At 45.0% G+C, this 24,288-nt stretch overlaps 2 protein-coding genes, 1 long non-coding RNA gene and 1 other non-coding gene across 5 annotated transcripts; 2 read left to right on the forward strand and 2 right to left on the reverse strand.

The window, feature by feature from the left end:
• The first annotated feature begins 353 nt into the window (after window positions 1-353).
• On the forward strand, window positions 354-2,239 carry LOC120663383. Its single transcript, XR_005670497.1, has 4 exons — window positions 354-695; window positions 1,362-1,481; window positions 1,678-1,767; window positions 1,875-2,239. It is a non-coding gene; the product is annotated as an uncharacterized LOC120663383 (long non-coding RNA).
• Window positions 2,240-2,403: 164 nt separating this feature from the next.
• Window positions 2,404-2,475, reverse strand: TRNAP-CGG. Its single transcript has one exon. It is a non-coding gene; the product is annotated as a tRNA-Pro (tRNA).
• A 1,226-nt stretch (window positions 2,476-3,701) lies between these two features.
• On the forward strand, window positions 3,702-4,880 carry LOC120663385. 2 transcript variants are annotated; one of them, XM_039942187.1, is made up of 3 exons: window positions 3,702-3,861; window positions 3,993-4,127; window positions 4,274-4,880. In XM_039942187.1, the coding sequence occupies exons 1-3, from the start codon at window positions 3,781-3,783 to the stop codon at window positions 4,592-4,594; spliced, it is 537 nt and encodes a 178-aa protein (XP_039798121.1). In that variant the 5' UTR covers window positions 3,702-3,780; the 3' UTR covers window positions 4,595-4,880. The 2 variants fall into 2 exon arrangements, with proteins under 2 accessions (XP_039798121.1, XP_039798123.1); XM_039942189.1 differs by having other exon boundaries at window positions 4,277-4,880.
• LOC120663384 (BTB/POZ domain-containing protein At1g01640-like) lies at window positions 4,858-6,666 on the reverse strand. The gene is made up of 3 exons (XM_039942186.1): window positions 6,252-6,666; window positions 5,571-5,747; window positions 4,858-5,483 (listed from the first exon to the last, which is right to left on the reverse strand). The coding sequence occupies exons 1-3, from the start codon at window positions 6,561-6,563 to the stop codon at window positions 5,004-5,006; spliced, it is 969 nt and encodes a 322-aa protein (XP_039798120.1). The 5' UTR covers window positions 6,564-6,666; the 3' UTR covers window positions 4,858-5,003.
• Window positions 6,667-24,288: the final 17,622 nt, after the last annotated feature.

A 24,288-nucleotide genomic window follows, 5' to 3' on the forward strand; every position in this document is an offset into this window, starting at 1 on the left:
GATGAAACAGCGGTATGTTTGATGGGCCGTGGGCCAAGGAACTTACCGCCGGTTCATCCGGCGGTACCTTCCTTCCGCCGGATGAACGGGCGGCTGGATGACATATTTGCAAAATAAAAATTACGACATATATTTTTGACAAATCGAAAAAAAATAATAAATTCCGTCTCCTGGCTTTGGAGAAATAGTTGAGGCGGCGAATGAATAGGTAGTTCGTTTGGGGCCTAGCGGGCTGGAGGTCCAGGCCTTCTTCTGTTGCTGCGAGCGAGCCTCCTTGGTGGGCTGGGCCTTAGCGTGTCCTCCTCATGGGCCGCCCGCCCGCGATCAAAAGAGGAGGAGGAGAGGAAGGAAGGAAATGGCGATGGCGACCAACACTCCACTCCTCGTCTCCTCCTGCAACGGCTGCCGCCCCTATCCACACCGCCACCGCCACTTCCCCAAGCCTAACGCGCTGCCCCCTCTCCGCTCTCCTCCCTGCGCACCACCCCGGCCGCCTCCCTCGTCCCCCTCCCGCGCCGCCGCCGGAATGTCAGCGCGGCCTACGGCGACGACGACATGGACGACGACTTTGGGGACTTCGACGCCGACGACGCGGACGGCGTCGGCGACGACGACGACATCGACAACGAGCAGGACTACGACGTCGACTACGACCGCCTCCTCGCGCCCGTCAAGCCGCCGCCGCCGCTTAGCTTGTACGTTGCCCTAGTGGTACAAATATTGACTATCATAAAATAGGAATAGATGTGCATAGGTTTCTGTTTTTTTACTTCTACAAAAGGCTGTCGTATGCTTTTATGTGTTAATTAGCAGGATTGGTAGAAAGTATAGATGGTGACCTCTTACAGCAGAAAATTTACAATCAGGATGCTACGAGGGACTAACACGCTGTTACAGCAGAGAAACAAGATGTATTACAGACTAAGATTGATTAGGGGATAGCAGCATATGGTTGGGTGGCCTAGCTTTGAACCATACTGAGAACACACTTCTCCCAGAATATCCTTGTTTCTGAAGAGCCTGGATCTTTTTCATTCCAGTCTTCCAGGTTGTCCAGATCAGTTGAATTAGAGATGTCTGCCTAGGATCCTGTATTATCCTGCTTTGCTTACCCTTAATCAGTGAGCTTCTATTTGGTCAGCTTTAACTTTTAACTCGATTCCTCCCTGGAATGTGAAGCGTGGTTGTTGTTAATACATAACACGTATTAAAGGTTTATTCGTATTGTTTATGTACAGCATAGTTTGACACTGGTACATTGCTTCTTCATGTTGTGAATGTATGATACAGTAAGAATTTGTGCTTGTGGCCTTGTGATTTTCATATTCAGAATATATGGCTCATGTTGTTTCGCATTGCAGGTTTTCTTAACCAAACACTACAGAAACAGGCGCGCTGATGACCCAGACTTTTTCCTTGATTTTGAGGAGATATATGTTATTGACTCGAAAACAAGGTCAATCACAAGAGCGAAAGTTGTGGTAAGATATTCTGTATCTAGTTCCATATATACGATTCAAACAATACTTCTTTTGATACACGAGGTGTGTTCTGAAGAATTTTGGAGTAATTCTCCCTCTGTTTAATGATGTTTGAGATACTTGCACATGACACCAATATCCAAATAAATAAAGGAAGTATCTACTTAGGTCACCGATATCCATCCATGTTTAACAGGTTAGCGTTCCTGAAGGAAAGAAAAGAGATAGGCGAAATGACCTGCTACTGATACGTGATGGTGGGGAGTCTTTTAGAATAATCGACAAGGTAGTCTGCTTGCTTCTGATATCTAGCCTTCTGTTTCGTTAAAGTGGGATCCACTCCAATAGTAATTGTGGGTGGCTAATGATATGATCACTGTATGTCTGTATCAGACTAAAAGGGATGATGCCACCACTGTCATCCAAAGAGAAGAGTGGGCAAAGTCAAGGCAAGATGTGGAGAAGCATTTCAGGAAGCTCAGAGATTTCGACTACTCAAATTGGTTCTGAAGAAACAGTTGTTGCAGAGAAGAATGGAATGCAGAGATTTTGCTGACTCTGCTGCTGGTTGAATAGAGCAGGCTACTGGTGTGATCGAGAGAGAGATGCCATCTTGGAGTAGATAGGTTGTTGTAACATTAGTTGTAGTAAGTAGAATGTGTGCCGTATAGGGATCGCAGTATGTAGGCACAAAGATTGAGATCCTGGTGATTGTGCTACTCCTTCTCTGCAGATTTGCGCTCTCTTGATGGACCTCAGTTGATCCGAAGGAAATTTGTTTTGAAATCTTCCTATGAAATTCTGTTGCTCCGGCCCTTATTGTTAGAAAAAACAGACTGTTGCAACAGAGGGAAAAACATGGCAATAACGTGAGAAGAAATGCCGCTATAGCAGAAGAAAAACAAGAAAAAAGTAGAGCGTCGGGGTGTTGCGAGAATCGAACTCGCGACCTCTCGCACCCGAAGCGAGAATCATACCACTAGACCAAACACCCTGTTGGCTTTATTGCTGATAACTAAAGATATTAGATGTTTGCGCCACATGACCCAAATTTGTTTGGAAATGTCCCATACCGCGCAAAATTCTTGCACTATAATAACTAAAGCACAAGAAAAAAAAATATAAGAGAAAACTTGAGTCATAATCTTTTAGGGTTACAATGCGATACGATACAAGGGAATGGTTGATGATATGGATGTCTCTATATATGGGAGAGGGAGACAGCCATGCTGATACTGATACACAACAGAAGCAGAGCAGTACTAGCCAGTAGGGAGGTCGGAGATGCCCGTGAGAGGCAGGCAGGGATCGGAGTTTGGAGGCACGTACAGCTCACGCCCCCACGAGAGCTTGTTGTATGCTTATTATGTAGCCAACAAAGCACACAAGAACACAAGCGAATAATAATAATGAATGATCAATCTTTCTTCTCTTTTCCCCACCATGCGTATTCATATCCATCCTGCACGCGCGCTTTTGGAACTTATCAATCACGACACACGTACATATATACGCGCTTGTTTGCGTCGCCACGCAATGCAAAGCATCTATCTATCTCTCCGTCTCTCTCTTCGATCTAGCTTAAACCCTCCCCAATGATGAATTGGTGATGATCTACCTTTTTGGGTGCCTGAAAGCTAATCCTCCACCATATTCAAAGCTCCATATATGGTTTACAGGTTTAGTGTCTCGGATGCATGATTGTGAATGAAACCGTGTTGACGCACGCACGCAAGCATGGGCCACACAGAAAGAAAGAATGAATGAAAGAAAGAAAGAAAAGCAGCTACCGGAGAACCTCGATGTAGAATTAACAATAGTATCATTGCATCAATTCTTACTAGCAAAAAAGATGGGGAAGGAAAAATGATCGAGAGGTTCAATATTTATTTGCAGGTAAATTTTCTACCAATGCATGCATGGCAACAATCAGCAAGCAAATGAGTAATAAGTTTCAGCAGTAGAGGCTCAAACCCTACTATAGCTAGTTGCGAAAATACAACAAATTTAGGCACTACAAGAACAACTTAAACCCGATTGATGAACACAGCAAAAAAGTACTTAGTAACTAACTTGTAAAAATTAAGCATGCATATCGAACCTTTGTCTTAGGATACTCCAGCATCCACTGTGTATGTCATGTGCACCCCAATGATCGATCAGTAGTACTCAGTACAGTACAGTCTACTGATCTTTGAGAAAGGGAAAAATAAGGGAGATCATATTTGTCTGCTACTTAGTCGTCCTTATATAACACTATCCTGAGGAGCTCCTGCATTATTCCTGACATACTCTGGGGATGCTAAGAGAGAACGAGGGAGATATGTCAGGAAAGGGGAAGAAACTCCAACTTCTACGCTCCATTACAAAGTCGGATGCGGTAATTTCTACTGAACAACACTATATATTTCTCTGGTTTATGCGCCATTTAATGAGAAGTGTGGACAAAGACGTAGGAAAATTTCAGTTTCAGTTTGCTGGAAACTCGATATTTTACCGTGAGCAATGCAGGCAAACAAGACGTCAATCCTGGTAGATGCGTCGAAATACATCAAGGAACTCAAGGACAAGGTTGAAGAAGCAACCACCGTTGCTTCAGCAGCTGACAGTAGCAGCTCCGGTTCTGGCAGCGCCGTGGCAGCAACAGTACGCACATAATACGTTACGTTTTTGCCTGTGGTTGCAGAGGCAGTTGCACACAATTTTTAAGTGTGTGCACAAGTGAAGTGAATCATCAATATAATTAATCATCTTCGTTGATCCATGCATGTACATGTATTCGATCTGTGCAGCAGGTGAGCGTCTCGTCAGTGGATATGGATAACAACAGCAGCAACAGTAGTAGCAGGAGAGGCTTCCGGATCAACGTGTCGATGGCAAGGAGCCGGGCAGGGCTGCTGGTGTCCGTGCTGGAGGCCTTGGAGGACCTCGGCATCGACGTCCTGGACGCCGACGTCTCCTGCGCCGACGACACCGCCTTCCGCCTCGAGGCGCTGGGATCAGGTCAGGGTCAGGGCCAGCAGCAGGCTGCAAGTGGAAGCGTGGATGAGCAAAAGGTTCGCCAGGCGGTGTTGCAGGCCATCAACAAATGCATCAACGATGACGACGAGTAACAACAGAAGACTATGAAAGAAACCTGAACATTGCCATTGGTCCTTGGAGCTCATGCAAGAGCAAGCTTGGCCAAGGAATTCGATCGTCAAGTTAAAGCTAGTTTTAATTTCTGTCGTTCCTCAGCATGGTTAATAATTTCACAACGAAACACGCTTCCTGTGTGTTGCAGTTGCAAATTTTCTACCCAATGCAAATTAACACGCTTCCTCAGCATTGGCCAAGGAAGCAAGTCTTTGTAATAGCATTTTCTACCCAATTCAAATTAACACTTTCCTGTGTGTTGCAGTTGCAAATTTGCAATATAATGCATGGATGCTTCAGAGTTTCAGACATATATATCCATGTACACGTATCACTCGATCAAAAGTCAAAACTAATTAAGCAAGAGCTCTTCTACACATCCTCGATCTATGCTTCATGGGGATCCGATTTAGTTGTCGTCGTCGTCATCTTGGCGGCCAGCAGCGCCCGGGTGATCTCCACGCACAGCCCGGCGTTCCTGACGGCGAACTCGTCGTACTCCGGCGAGAACACCACCTGCTCCGCGTGCTCCACCACGGTTTCCATGGCGCGCTCCCTCAGCACCGCGCTTGAGCTCAGATCGGCCACCTCCAGCGTCCGCAGCGCGTTCCGGGGCTCCACGCGCGCCGCCAGCCTCGCCTCGCAGGCCCGCCGCAGGAACGCGACGTCGTACTTGTCGGCGGCGACGAGAAGCGCGTGCAGCTGGCGCTCCGGCAGGTCCTGGTCGAGGGCGCCGGTGTATAGGAAGGCGAGGAGGAGGGAGAGCTCGCCGTGGGAGAGCTCAGGGAGGGAGAAGGAGTCGCCGGCGGGGGCCTTGCAGTGCTCGTCGCCGGACAGCATGTGCCGGAACACCTCCGACCTGGCGGCCTGTGTTGGAAAATTTGGTGAGTTGGGCTGAATTGGAACTTTATTACTGGAGGGCCATCATCAGGCTAAAAGACCCGACCCACTTACCAGGATGGCCTTGTGGGCTGGGATTGGGGGCCCAGTGCCAGGTTTCACGACGATGTCGGTGTGGATTCCCTCCTTCCACGCCAGCGCCAAGCCGTGCTCAAGGAAGGCGGCTCTCTGGTTGGTCTCCTCCGCCCTGTCTCTCATCTCCTTCACCTGCTCCCATGCATCTCTCATTCCCTGCATTCAATCAGCACAAAATGAATTCTGTCATCAAATCCCTTCAATTTCTAGCACCTCTGACCTTACTCACACTAGCTACTACTTAAACATGGATCAAGCAGAAAACAGCAGGGAATGAGAATCAAGGAGAATTTACTCTGCATTGCATAGCAGAAGAGGCTAAACTGTTGCTGAAACAAACTTTAAGCATCGATTCGCATCCACGTCAATTTTAGAAAAGAAAACCTTTGAAATGAAGCATAAGTCGTCCTGCGATTGTGACATGCAGCTAACTAGTAGGAGGCAAACAATGCTATCAAACCCAACGTCAGTGAACCATCACATCTTACAACGAACAAAGGGTGGAACCCAATACTAAAATTCAGATTTGCAACAATTATAGCCTTTAATTACCTTGTTTGAGCTTCTAATTCAATCGAGATTCTAAAGTGGAAGCGCATGTACAGTTGAGATAAGAAACATCTGAAACCATAAGGAACAAATTAAGTTAGGAACTCTTACCTTGTTTGAGCTGTTAAGCTTGGATGGCCCGTGGGAGTTGACAGAACCATGGCCACCATCTTCTCGCTCCTCATCCCTGTTCAGGAAGCCGATGATGGCCTTGGCACCTTCATGGCAAGGACCACAGATAGCGTTCCTCGGTAGCCTGTACATGGTGGCCATGGGGCTGCAGATGCAGCAATCCATGATTCTGCTACCTCCGCTGATTCCTCCTTGCCTTCCTTTCCTTTCCTTTCCTTTGTCGTCGTCCTCCTCCTCCCTCTGCTTCTGCTTCTGCAACTGCAATGATGCTAACAACAAGCTGTTCTCCATTGCTTTTCGTTGGGTGAGGGTATAAGAATGACGGGAGGAAGAGGCAGCAGGAAAGGATGGTGTGCTGCTATTTCTTTTTCCAGAACTGGTATGCGGTGGTTGCTGACTGAGACAATCAGGGGAATAAAAATCCTCCTGATTTTCTTAAATATGTGCAAGTCATGAATGTAGTCGGTGCATTGACACTCTTTTCGTGTCAGGTACATTGACAAAACTGACCTCGGCCGGGTCTCCTTCGTTTTTTTTTGAGCAATACTCCTCCATTTTCAAATGGAATGATTGTTAGATTAGCAGTACAACAACCAATCATGCAGAAATGTTAGTAATATTGCAGTTAGACACAGCACAAAGATTTCAGTCCCATACCAGAAAGAAGGAATGTATGATGCTAATAAAGCAAGAGCAGACATTGTCTTTTTGGATTTTCGTTTTATTTAGTGCAAGGTTTGGTACAATTGTCTAATGATGGCTACCTAGAACAGCCTGTTCATGCACTCTACCGTAGAGGCTAGTCATTGTTCTAACTAACTAAGGGCTTTACGGCATAATTAGTGCAAATGAAGATCTTAGCTGGCCCCCCAAAAGTACTCAGCACCGCTTGTAGATTACTGACACCAAAGTTCTAAATTCATTAGTGTGTTTTTAGTGGTACGGTTCCTGTGCGGCTGAAGACTCTGGCTACTTCTATAGTTTTTGCATAATAATTTTTTTATTTAAAAGTTTCCTCGCAAAATGGAAGTTGAGGTCAACGAAGTTCCTCTCAAGGTATAAGTAGGTATCAGAATTAAATTCAGACAAAATGATGATTACATGATCATATTTTTTAAAACGAATGATTACATGATTATAAGATGAATGGAGAGAATCACGCATGCGCCAGATGGTTGAGAGGGACTTTGTAACCTGCTAATTAAAAGAGACTTGTTTGGGGGAACTGAAAGGGGAGATGTGGATGTTGGAGACTTGGAGGGTGGCACGCTTAGGCTATGCTGCGTTAACAAGGTAACCACTAGCTTCCCACTCACCCGACATGAGGTAGGGCCAGCTAGCTCTATCATGTCATGCTAGCATACCACAAGAACACATATGAATATACTAGTGTCATAGGGGAAAAGGCATGCTTTTTTTAGTTAATCTCAAATATCATTGCAGGGAAAAAAATGTCATCACGACTAGCTTGGCATGTCAGTGTAATAATAAGTGTCCTAAGAAAGGGAAACATGTAGTATAAAGGGGGATGAAAATAATTAACAAGCATGAAGCCCTGTTTGATAAAGAGCTAAAGTCCAATATCTATGCCTATTTCTAAAGCGAGTAAGATTTCCACCACAAATAGTCGTATATATAATGGTAATGACTTGATTCCAACCGGCCGTAAATTTGTGCGCACGCACGGCCGCTCCATCTACTACGTAACTCCCTCTTCGTCCCCTCTGGCCCCTCACCCTCTCAATCTTATCACTTTTCCGCTCCCCCACCTCCCCTCCATTTCCTCCTCTCCCCCACTGATGGTCACACATCCATCGGCGCTTCCCTTCCCTTTCTCTACCTCCCTCCCGGCGACCCGTGCGGCTTGCGGCCGGAGCGGCACACAGGCCGGAGTAGCGGCGCGCGAATCCGAGCGGCGGCACACGTAGGTCGGAGCGGTGGCACGGCTGAAGCGGCGGCGCTCGGATCCGGGCGGCGGCGCCCGGATCCGCGCGGCGCGGGCCAGGAGGCCGCGCGTGCAGAGGCAGGGCGGCGTGGCGCAGGGCTCGCAGTGGAGTGAGGCGACGCTGCAGAGGCTAGGATGGCGGCGCGCACGGGGAGCAGCGCGGCGCGACACGGATCTTGCTGGCGGCGGCCGCGGGGGTCAGACCAAAGCAGGGTTCTTCGGATGGGGCGCGAGCGCAACCGGACCACCACCACCTCGAGCTTCCCCTCCCCTAGTCGGATGGAGTGACCAGTTAGGGTTCCGAAGCCGGCAATGGAGGCGTAGCGTCTCGCCAAGTATCCGCACCAGGGCGCCGACAAGCGGCCGCGCAAGCACCCCTGGCTCACTTGGGATGTCGCGCCCACGGTGTTCCAGTGCCCAAGGTATCATACTCGCGTTGTTTGCTGCCAACTTCGGTTACTGGACATGGGGTTGCGTTGGTAGTTTGGCTAGATCTAGGCTTGGTTTCCACTAGATTTGGAGGCCGTATGTTCGATTAGGGCATGTAGCTCTAAGAATTGCGGATTTGTGGTGCGGTTGTTGCGGATCATCATCATAAGCATTTTCAGTACTTTGCAGTTGGCATTTTTGTCAAATAGTAGAATCATTTTTAGTAATTTCCTACATGCAATTATGTCAATTACTAGAAGCATTTTCAGTACATTTTCCATTAGGCGATTATGTCAATTATGTTAGAACCCTTGATGAAAGGTTCGATTCGTTCCTACAGTTATTGAATTACAATTGTGTGTTAGTGTCTATGTTTCTGTTCTCTTGGCATTGTACTGTCCTGAAACTGGATTAGTGCTTTTAAGGTATTCACTTTCGTATTGGTGATGATATGATCAGACAAATAAGTAGGCGTCTCCATATGGACCAACGGGCCATGTATATAATAATTCAGTTACTGACCAAGTGTATCTTTAGTATCATGCTATGCTTATATGCTATAGTGACTAATGTTGGATAATTTTGTGAGCATTTCAAATTCTAAACTTGCCTTTTTTTTAGTGTTTGAACTAAGCTGCTTGCAAAATAATAGTTTTAACGGGTACGTTAGGTAAGGTTCAGGATATTACCACATAACTAATGTGAAAAGCCATGGATAATGGCAAATTCATATAGCTTAGTTGTTCTGGTTGCAGTTTTTAGAACTGAGGTCGCTATGGACCTCTAGTGTTGTTAATTTCTGGTCTAATACTCTGATGATCTATTTTTTTGAACCAGTTCTTGGTTTTGGTTGCCAGCATACATAGGATAGGAATTTTTGTCCAAAAATAGTGGCTTGAAGGTGTGATGTTTAGTTCTTTTCATCTAACTGAGGGTAGAACTCTGGAAGCGGCACTGGAGCCGGAAACACCGAGTAGAAGTGGTCAGAAAACCCAGTGAAGGCAGCATTGAAAGTGTCGAATCTCTGCTCTAGCTGCTGCTGCCTCTGCTCAAGCTGTCCAAACTGCTCAGAAGTAGGCATATCCTCAAAGCGTGAGTCCAAGGCTGCTATGTCAGAGTGTAGACTCTCCTGGACCCCCTGCATTTGAGCCATCATGGGCTGGAACATATGCTACTGCATGTTTTGAAAGCTAAGGTTCATCTGACTTTGCATCTGGCTGGCCAAACCCTCAATCTGAGAAGACATGCTCTGCTGCATGGATGTAAAATATGGATCAAAATAACCAGCTGGAGGAGCCCACTGCTGCTGCACTGGAGGCTGTGGAGGTGGCATGGCATGCTGTGCTGCAGCTGCACCCATATGAGCATCATCATCACTGTCACTATCATCATCTTGCCCATGTGCTTCCTCATCTATATCATCTCCTGGGAAAGGAGTCAAGGGCCTCAAGAGAAAACCTGTGTCATTCTTGAAAGGTCTAAAGGGTATATGCCTGCACTCACAAATGCCTCTGAAGCTGGTCTTGGCCTTGATGATAGACATGATGTAAGGAGCAAAGTAAAGGTTCATCTCAAGGTTTAGCCACAGATCTGCCAGCTGATCCATGATAGGAGCAATGAAATTTATTCTGTTGCCATTCATCACATGAGAGAATACATTCCAATAAAAACCTCTGATCTTGTCCTTGTTCCCGCTCTTAGGCATGAAAGTCACTCTGGCAGTTTTGTTAATGACTGCAGGATGATGCCTAAGACCCTGGATGCCCCCAAAACTCCTAGCAATACCAACATTAGCAGGCTCATAGTACATGGGGTAGTCATTCTCATCAAGTGGGATTTCCAATACAACATTCACACTTTGCTCATTTGTGATGAAATCATAATTCAATTCATTTGCAGCTGCAAACTGAGCAAAGGTGGCATAATAAGTTTTCTTGCCAATTGTCCACCAAATTCTTTCTTCCTCCATGCTAATCTCTAGAGTGGCATAAAACTGACGGATGACAGTTTCATTCCAATCACACCTATACTGTAGAAAGTTTGCTAACCCCATAGCCTCAAATCTATCAACTAATGCAGACATAACTGGATGTGACCTCATGTACCCTAGGTCTATGGTTTGATGATTGAAGACGGTTTTCTTAACCAAATGACCAAAATAAGCATCTTTTTGTACCTCTGTTTTGAAGTAGAGAATGTTGATGTCCCGAGGCACATTGAGCTGATTTACTGATCTAGCATTTGCATATGACTCAGCCATCCATTGTCTGCTAGGAAGATCTAGCCCCATCAGATCAGTGATGTCATCATCTTCTCCCTCAGCATCTTCCTCTAAAGACTCATCACCAACACCACCCACTGAAGATGCTGCAGCTAAGTCACTGGGGTTTGGAACATAATCCATATCATCTGAGTCATCACTGTCTCTTTGCCTTTTTGAGGACACGGCCTTTTTGATCTTGGAAGCTGTGGCCTTCTGGATCTTTCTTGGTGGCCTGAGATCAAGAATATACCATAAGAACAATTATGCAAGCAATAGAATCATTCCACATTGAAATATGTCAATCAGCATCATGTCTGAAAAATCTGGCACTGGCGGACTGTCCCATTTCTAAACGCAGACCGTCTGCCATTCACTGAAACCCTACCACGGACCATCCGCGGTCAGGGGGCGGACTGTCTGTGACCATCTGTTATGCGCAATAACACAAGAATCACCCCAAACTTTGATTCATCCAAAATTTGAGTTTTGAATCAAATCCACCAACCAAATTTTAATCAAAGCATCTCCTCATCACTAGGAACAAGATCCCCCAAGTATTTTCAAAAATCCATGGCCCAAAAACAGATCAGAGCACCTAACCCTAACTCTTTCCAATATTGAAATCCAAGAACAAAAGTTAGGGAATCGACAAAATACCGAGAGGACATGATGAAGATCGTCGCGGAGTGTCCGGGGATGTGCTCGGACCGTCCGGGAATCACGCCAAACACCCTTGACCTTGAAGTCTCCCCCACGTGCTTGAGAGAGAAATGGAGAGCTTTTGGCAATATGTGGGCGGTTTGGTGGGGGGAGAGAAAGGGACACTTCCATATAAGTCAGATCTGGCCGACCCCACCTTTCTGCGCAGGCGCGGACCGTCCGCGACCTCCAGGTGGACCGTCCGCCTCTATAATTTCTGCCACAACACTGCCTCTGGAACAATCCTTCTCAACATGGGCGGACTGTCCCAGACCCTTGGCGGGCCGTCCGTGCTTTGCTCAGAGGACATACCACCGGTGTATCCGAAGCCGACCGGTTGCACCGATGACCTGCGGACCATCCGCGGTCCGTTGGTGGACCGTCGGCCGTATATTTTTCGCCTGAAACAACTTTCTGCAGAGCCTGTGGTGACAAATCCAATAAACGGCGGACCGTCCGCCTCTTACCCGCAGACCGTCCGCTCTACCAAAAATCTGACAACTCTGAACTTTGCCAATTTTCACCATTTCAACTTTAAATTGGGATCATTGCTCATACAAAAATCTAAAAATCTCAAAACTTGCACGAAAACCTTCCAAAGACTCATATGAGCGAGTTTCAACAAGAAATCAAAAATAAATCTAGTAAAATCATGAAAACTCATAAATGGCTCAAAAATTCCTCAAAAAATCAGAAAAATGCAACAAAAGATACATAAGAAAACTATATGCCATATGTACTCGTTTTCAGGCCACATTTGAGAAGTCAATGATGTTTAGCTCATTTCTCAACTTGCAAAACCGAGATTCATCCAAAGGCTTGGTGAATATATCCGCTAATTGATCATCCGTGCCAATTTCATCAATCTTGATATCACCCTTGTTCACATGATCTCTAAGAAAATGATGACGGATATCAATATGCTTGGTTCTTGAATGTTGCACCGGATTAGTTTCAATTTTCACGGTGCTCTCATTATCACATAATAATAGAATCTCATCAAACTTCACACCAAAATCAAGAAGAGTTTGCTTCATCCATAACAATTGTGCACAACAACTTCCGGCCGAAATATATTCCACTTCGACGGTTGAAAGAGCCACAGAATTTAGCTTCTTTGAAGACCAAGATACTAGAGATCTACCAAGAAATTGACAACCACCGGAAGTGCTTTTCCTATCAACCTTGCACCCCGCATAATCCGAATCCAAAAATCCAACCAAGTCAAAATGAGCACCCTTGGGATACCACATGCCAATATTAGGAGTATATTTCAAGTATCTCAAGATCCTTTTGACGGAGGTCAAATGACATTCTCTAGGTGCGGCTTGAAATCGTGCACACATGCAAACACTAAATATGATGTCGGGTCTAGATGCGGTCAATAAAGCAAACTACCAATCATAGAACGGTAAAGATTTTGGTCAATCGAGTTTTGATTGGTTTTGCATCTTCCATACCAAATTTCTTCAAGATATCCTTCACGTATTTTGATTGACACACAAAGGTGCCTTCCTTGAGTTGCTTGATTTGAAGTCCAAGAAAGAAACTCAATTCACCAATCATGGACATCTCAAATTCCCTAGACATCATTTCACCAAATTCCTCACAAAAATTTGGGTTAGTTGAACCAAAGATAATATCATCAACATAAATTTGACAAACAAACAAATCCTTACGAATTGCTTTAGTGAACAAATTAGTGTCAACCTTACCAATTTTAAAGCCCTTAAAAATAAGAAAGTCCCTCAATCTTTCATACCAAGCTCGTGGAGCTTGCTTAAGACCATAGAGAGCTTTAGAGAGCTTGTATACATGATTTGGCTTCTTAGGATCTTCAAAACTGGGAGGTTGCTCAACAAATACAAGTTCACTAATCTTTCCATTCAAGAAAGCACTTTTCACATCCATTTGAAAAAATTTTATATTGTGAGAGGAAGCATAAGCTAAAAAAAATTCAAAAAATTCTAATAGCTTCTAATCTAGCAACGGGAGCAAAAGTTTCACTGAAATCCAAACCTTCGACTTGAGTGAAGCCTTGAGCTACCAATCTTGCCTTGTTTCTCACAACCATTCCATCTTCATTTTGCTTGTTTCTAAAGACCCATTTGGTGCCAATGACATTATAATTCTTGAGTCTTTCCACTAAATCCCATACTTGATTCCGGGTGAAATCATTCAATTCTTCGTCCATTGCATTCACCCAATCCGGATCTCTCAAAGCTTCATCTACACGGTTAGGTTCAAGAAAAGATACAAAAGAATAGTGTTCATAAAATGAAGCAATGCAATATCGAGTTTGGACACCCTTACTAATATCACCCATGATTTGATCCACGGGGTGATCCTTGGCAAGAACATGATGAACCCTTTGAGGAACAATGGGCTCTTGAGTTGATGTAGAAGGTGAACTAGATGAACTCACTTGATCTTGTACTTGAGAATCATCATTGCTTGAATCTTGTACAATTGGTTGTGCTTGATCACTTGAGGTAGAAGTTGAAGGATTTACTCTAATAGAAATAGAAGGACCATCTTCATCCTCATCTTTTTCTCTTGGTCTAACATCACCAATTGACATATTTTTCATAGCATTTCTCAAGCCATCACTTCTCACATCATCAAGATTTTATTGTTCATTATGAGACCCATTGGTTTCATCAAACTCCACATCATATGCTTCTTCAACAATGCCACGAGTTTTGTTATAGACCCGATAAGCCTTTCTACAAGATGAATATCCAAGAAGAAAACCTTCATCACATTTGCTTTGGAACTTTGATAACCGAATTCCCTTCTTGAGAATATATCACTTGCAACCAAACATTCTAAAATATGAGATATTTGGCTTTCTTCCAATGAGCAATTCATATGAGGTCTTGTTATGAAATCTATGGCAATACAATCTATTAGAAGCATGACAAGCCGTGTTGATTGCTTCGGCCCAAAAACTATCCGAAATATTGTACTCGGAGAGCATTGATCTTGCCATATCAATCAAGATTCTATTTTTCCTCTCAACTAGACCATTTTGTTCTGGAGTGTACTTGGTTGAGAATTCATGCTTGATTCCTTTCTCATCACACCATTCCTCAACTCTTGTGTTTCTAAATTCACTTCCATTGTCATTCCTCACTTTCTTCACCTTGAGCTCAAATTCATTCTCGGCCCTTGTTATGAATTTCTTGAATGTGTCATAAGTATCGGCCTTGTCATGAAGAAAGAAAACTCATGTATATCTTGAATAATCATCCACTACCACAAGACAATAGCAATTCCCACCAATGCTTCTATATGTTGTAGGACCAAATAAATTCATATGTAATAATTCCAATGGTCTCTCGGTTGACATGACACTCTTAGTGGGATGATCATTTGCATCTTGCTTTCCGGCTTGACATGCACTACATAGCTTATCTTTTTTAAACTTCACATTCTTCAAGCCAACTACTAAATCATGCTTCAAGAGTCGGTTAAGTTGTTTCATGCCAACATGACAAAGTCTTCTATGCCATAACCATCCCAAAGATGATTGAGAGAACAAGCAAGTAGACAAGTTTGCCTCTTTAGTAGCAAAATCCACAAGATATACATCCTCATGTCTAAATCCCGTAAATATGTGATCTTTTCCATCCAAACTAGTCACTACAACATCATCTTTAGTGAAACTACACTTATAGCCAAAATCACAAAGTTGAGTGACCGCTAAGAGATTGAACTTGAGAGAATCAACTAGCAAAACTTTTCAAAGAGAATAATCACCTGAGATAGCAATTGTACCAATTCCTTTGACCTTGCCTCGGCTATTGTCACCAAAGATGATATCACTATAACCAACCACATTTTCATCAAGAGAAGAGAACATCTTTGGATCTCCGGTCATGTGTTGAGTGCATCCACTATCAAGCACCCAATGTCTTCCTCCGGCCTTGTAATTCACCTACAAAAGAGAAGTAACTCTTTTAGGTACCCAAATTTTTTTGGGTCCTTGGATGTTAGTGACCAAGGTTTTAGGCACCCAAATGGCATTATTTTTAGCACCATATATAGGTAACCCAACATATTTAGCACTAACACAACCCTTAGAATTCTTCATAAGAATATAACTAGAATAAAAGGATATGACTTTGTTGTTGGTGCAACTCTTCTCATTATGGCCCATCTTTTTTCACTTTTCACAATATAGCCTTCCATCTTTCTTCTCAAATACGGTCTTGGTTTCATAAAAGACCTTCTTGCCTTTATTTGGAATATATCCAAGACCTTGCCTATTCAAGGTGAACTTTTGGCTTGACCAACAATGGTTGAATTTGGCTCTACTATCATAGCACTTGCTCAAATCATTTGTCAAACAAATCACCTCCTTCTTCAATTTCTCATTTTCCAAGACAAGTGACTCATCACAAAAAGATTTATCACTTGTGCTACAAGAGGGGTTAGTAGAGCTAGATACACAACATGATTTGCAAGTTCCACTACTAGCCCCCATGCTCAACTTAGCCTTGTCCTTGTGATCAATTAAGGTGTTGTGAGTTTCCTTAAGCTTCTCATGAGTTTTTTTAAGATTCTCATGAGAGGTCTTTAGCTCCTCATAGGAAGCTTGGAGTGAACCATACTTCAACTCCAAGTCCTTCAACTTTTCCTTTTCTTTGATCACAAGATCACCGGCGTCGGTGAGCATGTCTACAAGATCATCATATGAAAATTCTTTAAGTTCATCATCTTGTAATACCTTTGCACCACCTTTTGCCATAAGACAATGTGGTATGGAGAAGAGTGATGGAGCCTCCTTGATGGCGATCCCGGCAACTCCCTTGGATGGTTTGTCATCATCATCATCATCGGAGCTTGCATCGGAATCCCACTCAACAAAATAGCCTTGACCATTTTTCTTCTTCTTGATGAACTTCTTCTTCTTCTCATCATTTTTCTTGTCTTTTTTGTTCTTTTCATTCTTCTTGTTTGGACAATTTATGATGATATGACCGACTTCACCACATTAGAAGCAAGTCTTGTCAACAAAAAGATTTTTCCTTGATGATTGTCCTCTCTTGCCAAAGTTCTTCTTGCTCATCATTCTATTGAACCTTTGTCAAAGAGAGCTATCTCCTCATCCGATTCTTATTCTTGACAACCACTGTCATCTTCATTTTTGCTAACTTGAGCCTTGAAAGCCACACTTTTCTTTTTCTCATCAATTTCTCCCCCATGAGCTTCATCTTGAGATTTCTTGAATATATCATGGGTAAGCACTTCTCCCAATATTTATGTGGGAGTAGCGGTCTTCACATTTGACCTCACAAGCAAGGTCACAATGGTGTCATATCTTTCCGGAAGAACTCTAAGAAACTTGTGATTGAAATCCGCATCCTGCATCTCAAATCCGAGCCCCTTGAGCTCATTCACAATATCATTTAGCCGGTTGAACATCTCGGCTACACTCTCATCCTTTTTCATGGCAAATTCACTAAACTTGCCCTTGGGCACATATAACTTAGTCTCCTTCACACTTGATGTGCCCTCATGAATTTCCATGATCTTCTTCCATATGTCATTTGCATTTGTGAGGCTCTTTACTCTATTAAATTCACTCACATCAAGAGCACTAAAGAGCACATTAACCCCTTGATCATTTAGCGCTTCATTTTCCTCATCTACCGGAGTCAAATTCTTTACATCTAGAATGACATATCCATCATTCACAACTCTCCACAACTTTCTACTCATAGCCTTGAGATGAGCCGACATTCTAGTCTTCCAATAATCATAATTATTCCCATCAAAGAAAGGTGGCTTTCCAACATGAATACCATTATCACTAGTCATTGTTCTACTCCAAGATGGTTAAATCCGCAATTAAAGGAGTACTTAGCTCTGGTACCACTTGTAGGGTTAAGAACACCAACTAGAGGGGGGGGAGGGGGGGCGAATAGGCGGTTTAAAAACTAAAACACCAACACTAGAGAAATTTAATTAGTAACAAAAGAAAGCCCTATGTCATGCAACTACTAACTCTAGTTTGGGTTTGCAACCTAGAGTGACAATATACAATTCAAGCTCTAGTAAAGTAAATTGCTCAAAGTAAATACAAGAATTGAAATGAGCAAGGGAAATAACCGAGCTTGACACAAGAGTTTATCCCGTGGTGTCGATGACTTGCCGGTCATCCCTAATCCACGTTGAAGTGGATTCCAAGAATCAACCGCACCTCTATCAAGAACCTCTTGATCTTGAGCCGGCTTGAATCAAGAAACCGCTCCACACCTCGATTCCACTAGAGTTGCTCTTCACCACTCCGGTGAGGTGAGCACAAGACCTCTCACAACCGAGATCGGGGCTCCTCAACAATCTCATTGGAGGAGCTCCACAAAAACCTCTTCTCCAAGCCGTCTAGGGAGCGGCAACTCCCTAGAGTAACAAGTCGATGATGCTTTCTTGAAGTTTCCCTAGTGCCACAAAGCTCAAACTCTTGATGCAATGCACTAGGATGCTCTCACACTCTCAAGAATGCAATCTCTAAGCAAATGTGTGTGAGAGAGGTATGGCTCAGCTCTAATGTAACAAGAAAGTGTTCCAAATGGCCAAGAGAAGCCTCCCAATGGCCGGGCATTGGGTATATATAGATATCCCCTCAAAAACTAGCCGTTACACTCTTTTCTGCAAAATCGCGGACCGTCCGCGGTTCAAATACCGGACTGTCCGCCATTATAACCCAGTGAGTTAGAGTGCAATGATTCTGTGTCAGAACTAGCCGTTGGTGCCCTGGCGGACCGTCCGCGCCCCAGAGACGGACCGTCCGCGGTTATAAGTTCCACACCACCAGAGAAGAAAAACGTCTCTGGTACATTTTGAAAATGACCGGCGGACCGTCTGCGCCCCAGGGACGGATCGTCCGCCATTCAACCATCAAGCCCAACCAGAGATGCAACATCTCTGGTACAAAACTTTAAATGACCGGCGGACCGTCCGTGCCCCAGGGGCGGACCGTGCGCCGTTCAACTGCCTTTTCCACCAGAGACAAAACATATCTCTGGTACACTTTTGATTAGTGTGGCGGACCGTCCGCCGTCTGTTGACGCTCACTAACGACCATTTCCAGGCGTCAACTTGATCAGAAAATTATGAGAGTTTGCATTTCTTACACGCATCCTTATCCAATAAAGTCCCTAAACCACACTTTACCTTTTGGAATATGCAAGTTGTGTTTTCAAACTAATATGCAGGTTACAAGCACACTTTGGCCCGACATAAAATCACAAAAATTATCAGAGCACCGATTCAGGCTCAGATGAACCAAAAGTGATGCAAGAACCCAATTCAAACAAGTCAAGACAGGCCAACCCCAACGTGGATCAGACAAGGAGGCCCAAGACAACCTGCCAGAAGAAGTTGGGGGCGGTTGGTGGCCTGAGCAGGCCGACCGAACCTACTTGGCCGGCCGACCTGGCCCATTGGCCCCACCGCCTCAACCAGGGCACGTGGTGCCTCCCTGTTGGTCCCCTACGTTGGTTTGGGGTGCTGCAGCCCGTGGCTCCCTGCTATAAATACAAGGGGGGTGGAGAATAGGACACACACACGCACACACACACACATGCACACTCACTCACCACACACCTCTCAATTCCTCTCTTGCATAGTCTTTAGGCTTAGTGGAGTTTAGGAGAAGTCTAGGAGTCATCGAGTCACCGAAGTTGCTCGAGAGTCTGGTATGGGTTCATCTCTAGCCCTCTCTTGTAATATTCGGTCATTTGTAATAGAATTAGACTATGGTTACCGATATCTGCTTGAAGTATATTCTGAGTTATCGAGTATATGCTTCTTGTCATGGTTGCGTTATTATTCAATGCTTGCATTGCATGATCGCCCTGTGCTGGAGATGGTTAGTCTTTTGTTCTTAGAATTCTATCAACTGCTCCAGTATTCGTATGATTGCTCTAGTGTGATGTCTGTCCATTTGGAGGGTGGGGGCTCCGCGCGGGACACTAGAGTATCCCTTACTAGTGTAGACATGGTGTCTAGATTAGCTAAGAATTGCTAGATGTCAACTATACCCACGGTTTGTAGAGGTAGCCGGCAGGTGGTGACAGCCCTGTCCCAGTCTTTTAGTAATCCTTCACGTTCGGTATGGGGGGTAGGAGGTACATAAAGTCGCCGGGGTGTACGGGCTTCTCCCGTTACTTCGATAGCGATTTCCCTGTTGTGTAGTTTAATATCTGACGAGCTAACTAATGAGAAAGTGTAGATATAGCTAGCCTAGCACAGCTGACTCGAGCTCTGACTTTTACCGTGCTCCCGGCCTAAAGAACCTTTTATCTTTCTTTTATCATTTATTTATCCAAGAGAGTAGTTTGTGTGTGTGTCACACTACCTCCTACCATGTTATTATCTTACCCTTGTTTATGCATGAGAATATCCAATCTAGATAGAGCTCACCAACTAATCTATATATCCTCTCACTTATCGCCTTCCCTGCGGAAATATAAATGACACCCCGGTATACTCCCGGGTAAAATGCTACAGCGGTATTCCGTGCGCTTGCGGATTTATTCATGGTTCATGAAATACTGCCACCTCAAATTGGCGTCTGCGGGCGTCATCGCTAGGTGACGTTGGTAGGCGCCAACAAGCATTTTTGGCGCCGTTGCCGGGGAAGGCACAGAGTTGTGAACAAAATCGAAATTGGTATTCTCTTGCTAAACAGGCTAACTTGGTTTTGTTTTCTTGTCTTTGTTGATATAAAAACAGGGTAGTGTATGACCGGTTTCGACTTGCCGCAAAACTTTCATTCCAATCTAGAGTCACTTTTGAGGAGGACGCGAGCTCGTCTCGTATCACCTCGGAGATCACTCTCGACAGTTGAACCAGTCATCGCATCGTCGTCAGCTCCTAGAGCTGTGGCCCAGAAGACACTCCGTGATTACTCTGCTCCGTCTGCTAACCAGGTCCCGACCGGGCCCGAGGTTAACACCGGAGGAGAAAATTTCGAGATCAAGACGGGTCTCATTACGATGGTGCAGGCCATCCCATTCTGGGGCAAGATGCAATCCGGCTCCGTCTGTTTCCGTTCTCTCTCTTGGGGAGAGCGAAGCAATGGTTTTATGCTAACAAGGCTGTTGTGGATACTTGGGACAAATGTGCCAAGGCGTTTCTCTCGAAGTTCTTCTCGACGGGCAAAACCAATGCTCTTCGTGGTCGGATTCCGAACTTCCAGCAGGCATCAAATGAGCCAATTCTGGAAGCTTGGGAGAGGCTTCAGGAGTATATTCTGGCGTGTCCGCACCATGGAATGGATAATTGGCTCATTCTACAGAACTTCTACAACGGGTTGACACAGTCATCCCGTGATCATGTGGATGCCGCTGCGGGTGGAGCTTTCTTCTCGCTGACCATTGAAAGAGCTACATCATTGATCGAGAAGATGGTTTCCAACCGCGCCAGCGAGGTATGCACTCCGTCAAGGAGGCCGACATGCTCGCTATGAAGATTGATCTCCTCCTCAAGAAATTTGAGGATTATTCCCAAGATAAGGCTCAGATGCAAACACTTCAGGCCTTGGAAACTCGCATGACGTGCGAGGTCTGCGGGAATGTTAGAAATTCAGGCGACAATTGCCCTGAAACCCAAGAAGAAGCTCTATTCCTCAATGGCAGTAATGGGTGAGTGTGGGGGAGTTGTTGACAGCTCTTAAGTATCAAATCTAGGCCGTCAATTCCTGCATAAATACATAAAATGTAAGCATCAATATAGTGGTAGGGGTTTATTACTGACCATTTCCACGAGTGTTGGTAAATATTTGTATGCATGTGAATTAAGGGAGAAAACACACTTCATGAGTAGGGAAACACACTCCACAGATCAAGGCAAAATACGCAACCAATCAGAGAACACGAGTCAGGCTCAATTGGATCAAAACAAGCCCATGCACCCAAGCAAACCAGCTTAGGACAGGCCAAGAACCATGAAGTTAGGACAAGGAGGCCTAGAACAGCCTGCTGGACGAAGCTGGGGGCAGTTGGAGCCTCGGGCAGGCCGACCGACCTACAGGTCGGCCGTCCTGGCCCGTGGGCCCCACCGCCTCATCCAAGCCATGTGTCGCCTCCTCATAGGTCCCATAGGTCGGTTCTTGGAGGATTAGCTGCTGAAGGATGCCGTGCTGCCCGTGGCTCCCTCCTATATATATGAAGGGAGGGGTTCCAAATGAAGACACACCCACCAAGTTGGAGTTCACATCCATCCAAGTGCTCTCTCAAGCCTTCTCTTGGTTTAGAAGTGTCTTAGAGTAGGGAGAGGGTAGAGGTACTCAGGAGGGACGCCGGTCTTCGGCGCTCTTCTCCATTTTGTACCTCTACGAGAGTGAGGGAGTAGTTCGGGAGAAGTGCCGGGGTGTCGGCATTCTGCCCCAGCTTGTACCTCTACGAATGCTGCTACATTCTTTGAGTTTTAGTAAGTATTCATGGTTCCTATCTCTAGTATTTTACTTGGCATAGTAGATGCTAGTAGTGCTTGTAGTTGAGTGAGATCAGTTCTCTTACTCGCGGATTCGTTGTTCTGTATTCATACAGAGCGTTGTAGTTTGCTACGGGACGTCATACGTAGTTAGACTGCAGTAGTAATCAGTAGCATAGGTGTGGTGTCTAGGCTAAGGGTTATCCTTCGTTTGCCTTATATCTCACGGTTTGTTAGAGGTAGGCCGTAGGTGGTGACAGCCCTATTGGTCCTTCGTAATCCTCCACGTTCGGATATAGCGTAGAGCTGTTGGCCGGAGTCAACTGGCAGACCAGTTGTAAGCCGGTGCCCGAAGCGAGTATTGTGCCCGAAAGATTGACCTTTAACTCAACAGTAGCACTATCTTAGGAACCCTCTCTAGCCTTCTACCAATCTTGGTGTGTCCTTGGACCGATTAGAATAGAAGAGAGTGCACACACGTTCCCTGTGGATTCGATAACCCTTGGAATACTCTGAGGTGAAAGCTACAACGGTATCCATACACTTGCGGATTTATATGTGACGCTAAAATACCCAACAAGCTTTCTGGCATTGTTGCCGGAGAACGGTTGCTGTATCTTTCTTCGAACCTAGTCGTCCTCGTATCTTTTTATTTTCTTTCCTTCTACCTTGACCCCCGCTATCCATAGAGGAAGCTATCCTTCAAAAGCTTCTCTACCCCACGGGATTTATCCCGCATCATCTTTAGTTTTCTTTCTACTATCTTCATCCCCGCTACCCATGGAGAAGCCATCCTTTCGCAGCCTCTCTGCCTCAAGGGGCGAGTTCAATGAGCCACCATCCTCTTCCACATTTGGGCTATGAACCTGTCCTGACCTTATGCACTATGGTTCGGAGTTTTCCTTCTCTGGGTTAAGTAGCGAGAACCCAGACTACCATATGCGGGAGTTCGAGCAGCTTTGTTCATGCTTTGCCTCTGCAAGCGTGAAACAAGATGTCCTCCAGTGGATGTTGTTTCCCTTCTCTCTTAAAGGGAGGGCAGAGCAATGGTACACATCCTATACATATACTGGAAAGGGCAGTTGGGACTCCTTGAAGAAGACATTCTCTATCATGTTCTTCCAGCAGAATGAGAAGGAAACTTTAGGTACAACCTAGGCCAGATTTTCGCTCCTAGTGAAGTCCGACCCTACCATGTCGACACTCAATCCTTTAGTCCTTTGGTAATTTAAGAAGAGTCTCGATAAGGATTCCGCCGATTATCTCAACTCCATCGCTGGAGGAGTACCCCTCCAAAAGTTTTCGGCTGAGGCTAATAAAATCCTAGATTATATTGCCGAGTATACCTCCTTGTCAGCCGAGTCTGATCCTCTCCAAGATGAGTGTGAGTTGACCCATGAGGATCTTCTAGCGGCTGAACCCAATCCTTCATTTCCCATATCCTTAGATTCAGCTCTAGAAACCTCGTCCAAACCAGGAACATCGGAGGGAGAAGAGATTCACCCCCTGAAGTTCTCTTCTAGATTCGAGGATGAATCAACGCGAAACCATAGAAACACCTCGAATCTCATAGATGCCCATTCAAGGAAGGAACCTTCCTCTGTCCACACCGATCAATCTAGAGATCTCTTGACAGAACCTTGCCTTAGGCCTACGATACCTCCTTCTCCTCCTGATTCCCGTAATGAAGCACATCTCGAGGAAGCCATGAAGGAGGATTGGTCAGATGGAGAGAAACACTTTTCCGAAGCAATTTGGATTAGCTCACCCTCCACGATCACTCCTTGCTCAATAAGGGGAACCACCGTAGAAGCCCCCATTAACCCCATCATGGAGGTTAATGTTTTGCCATGGCACTTAGCATATACACTTTTGGGCAATGCTACGCTAAGACCATCTGACACGTTCTTAAAGAGTTGTCCCTCGGGACACATCCTTAAATGTTGGGGGGTCGCAAGTGCTGTGCCGCTTATAATAGACAAGATCGAGATCAACTTAGATTTCCGTATCTTTGATATCCTCGATTTTGATCTTCTCCTAGGCTTCCAGCTTGAAAAACATCTCGCATCTCAAGGAAGCCTAGATGTAACGCTTAGGAAAACCGCTTCTGTCACTGCTACCTCTTGCTTAGAAAATTCTATGGCGAAGCATTTTCCCGAGCCAAACCCACTCAAGGAAATGATGCATGAATCTCCGTTCATACCATCCGAGTCCATTCTCTCCGAGGTTGCAAA

The sequence above is a fragment of the Panicum virgatum genome, chromosome 3N, assembly GCF_016808335.1.
Source record: "Panicum virgatum strain AP13 chromosome 3N, P.virgatum_v5, whole genome shotgun sequence".
In the NCBI taxonomy this organism is placed as follows: Eukaryota; Viridiplantae; Streptophyta; class Magnoliopsida; order Poales; family Poaceae; genus Panicum; species Panicum virgatum.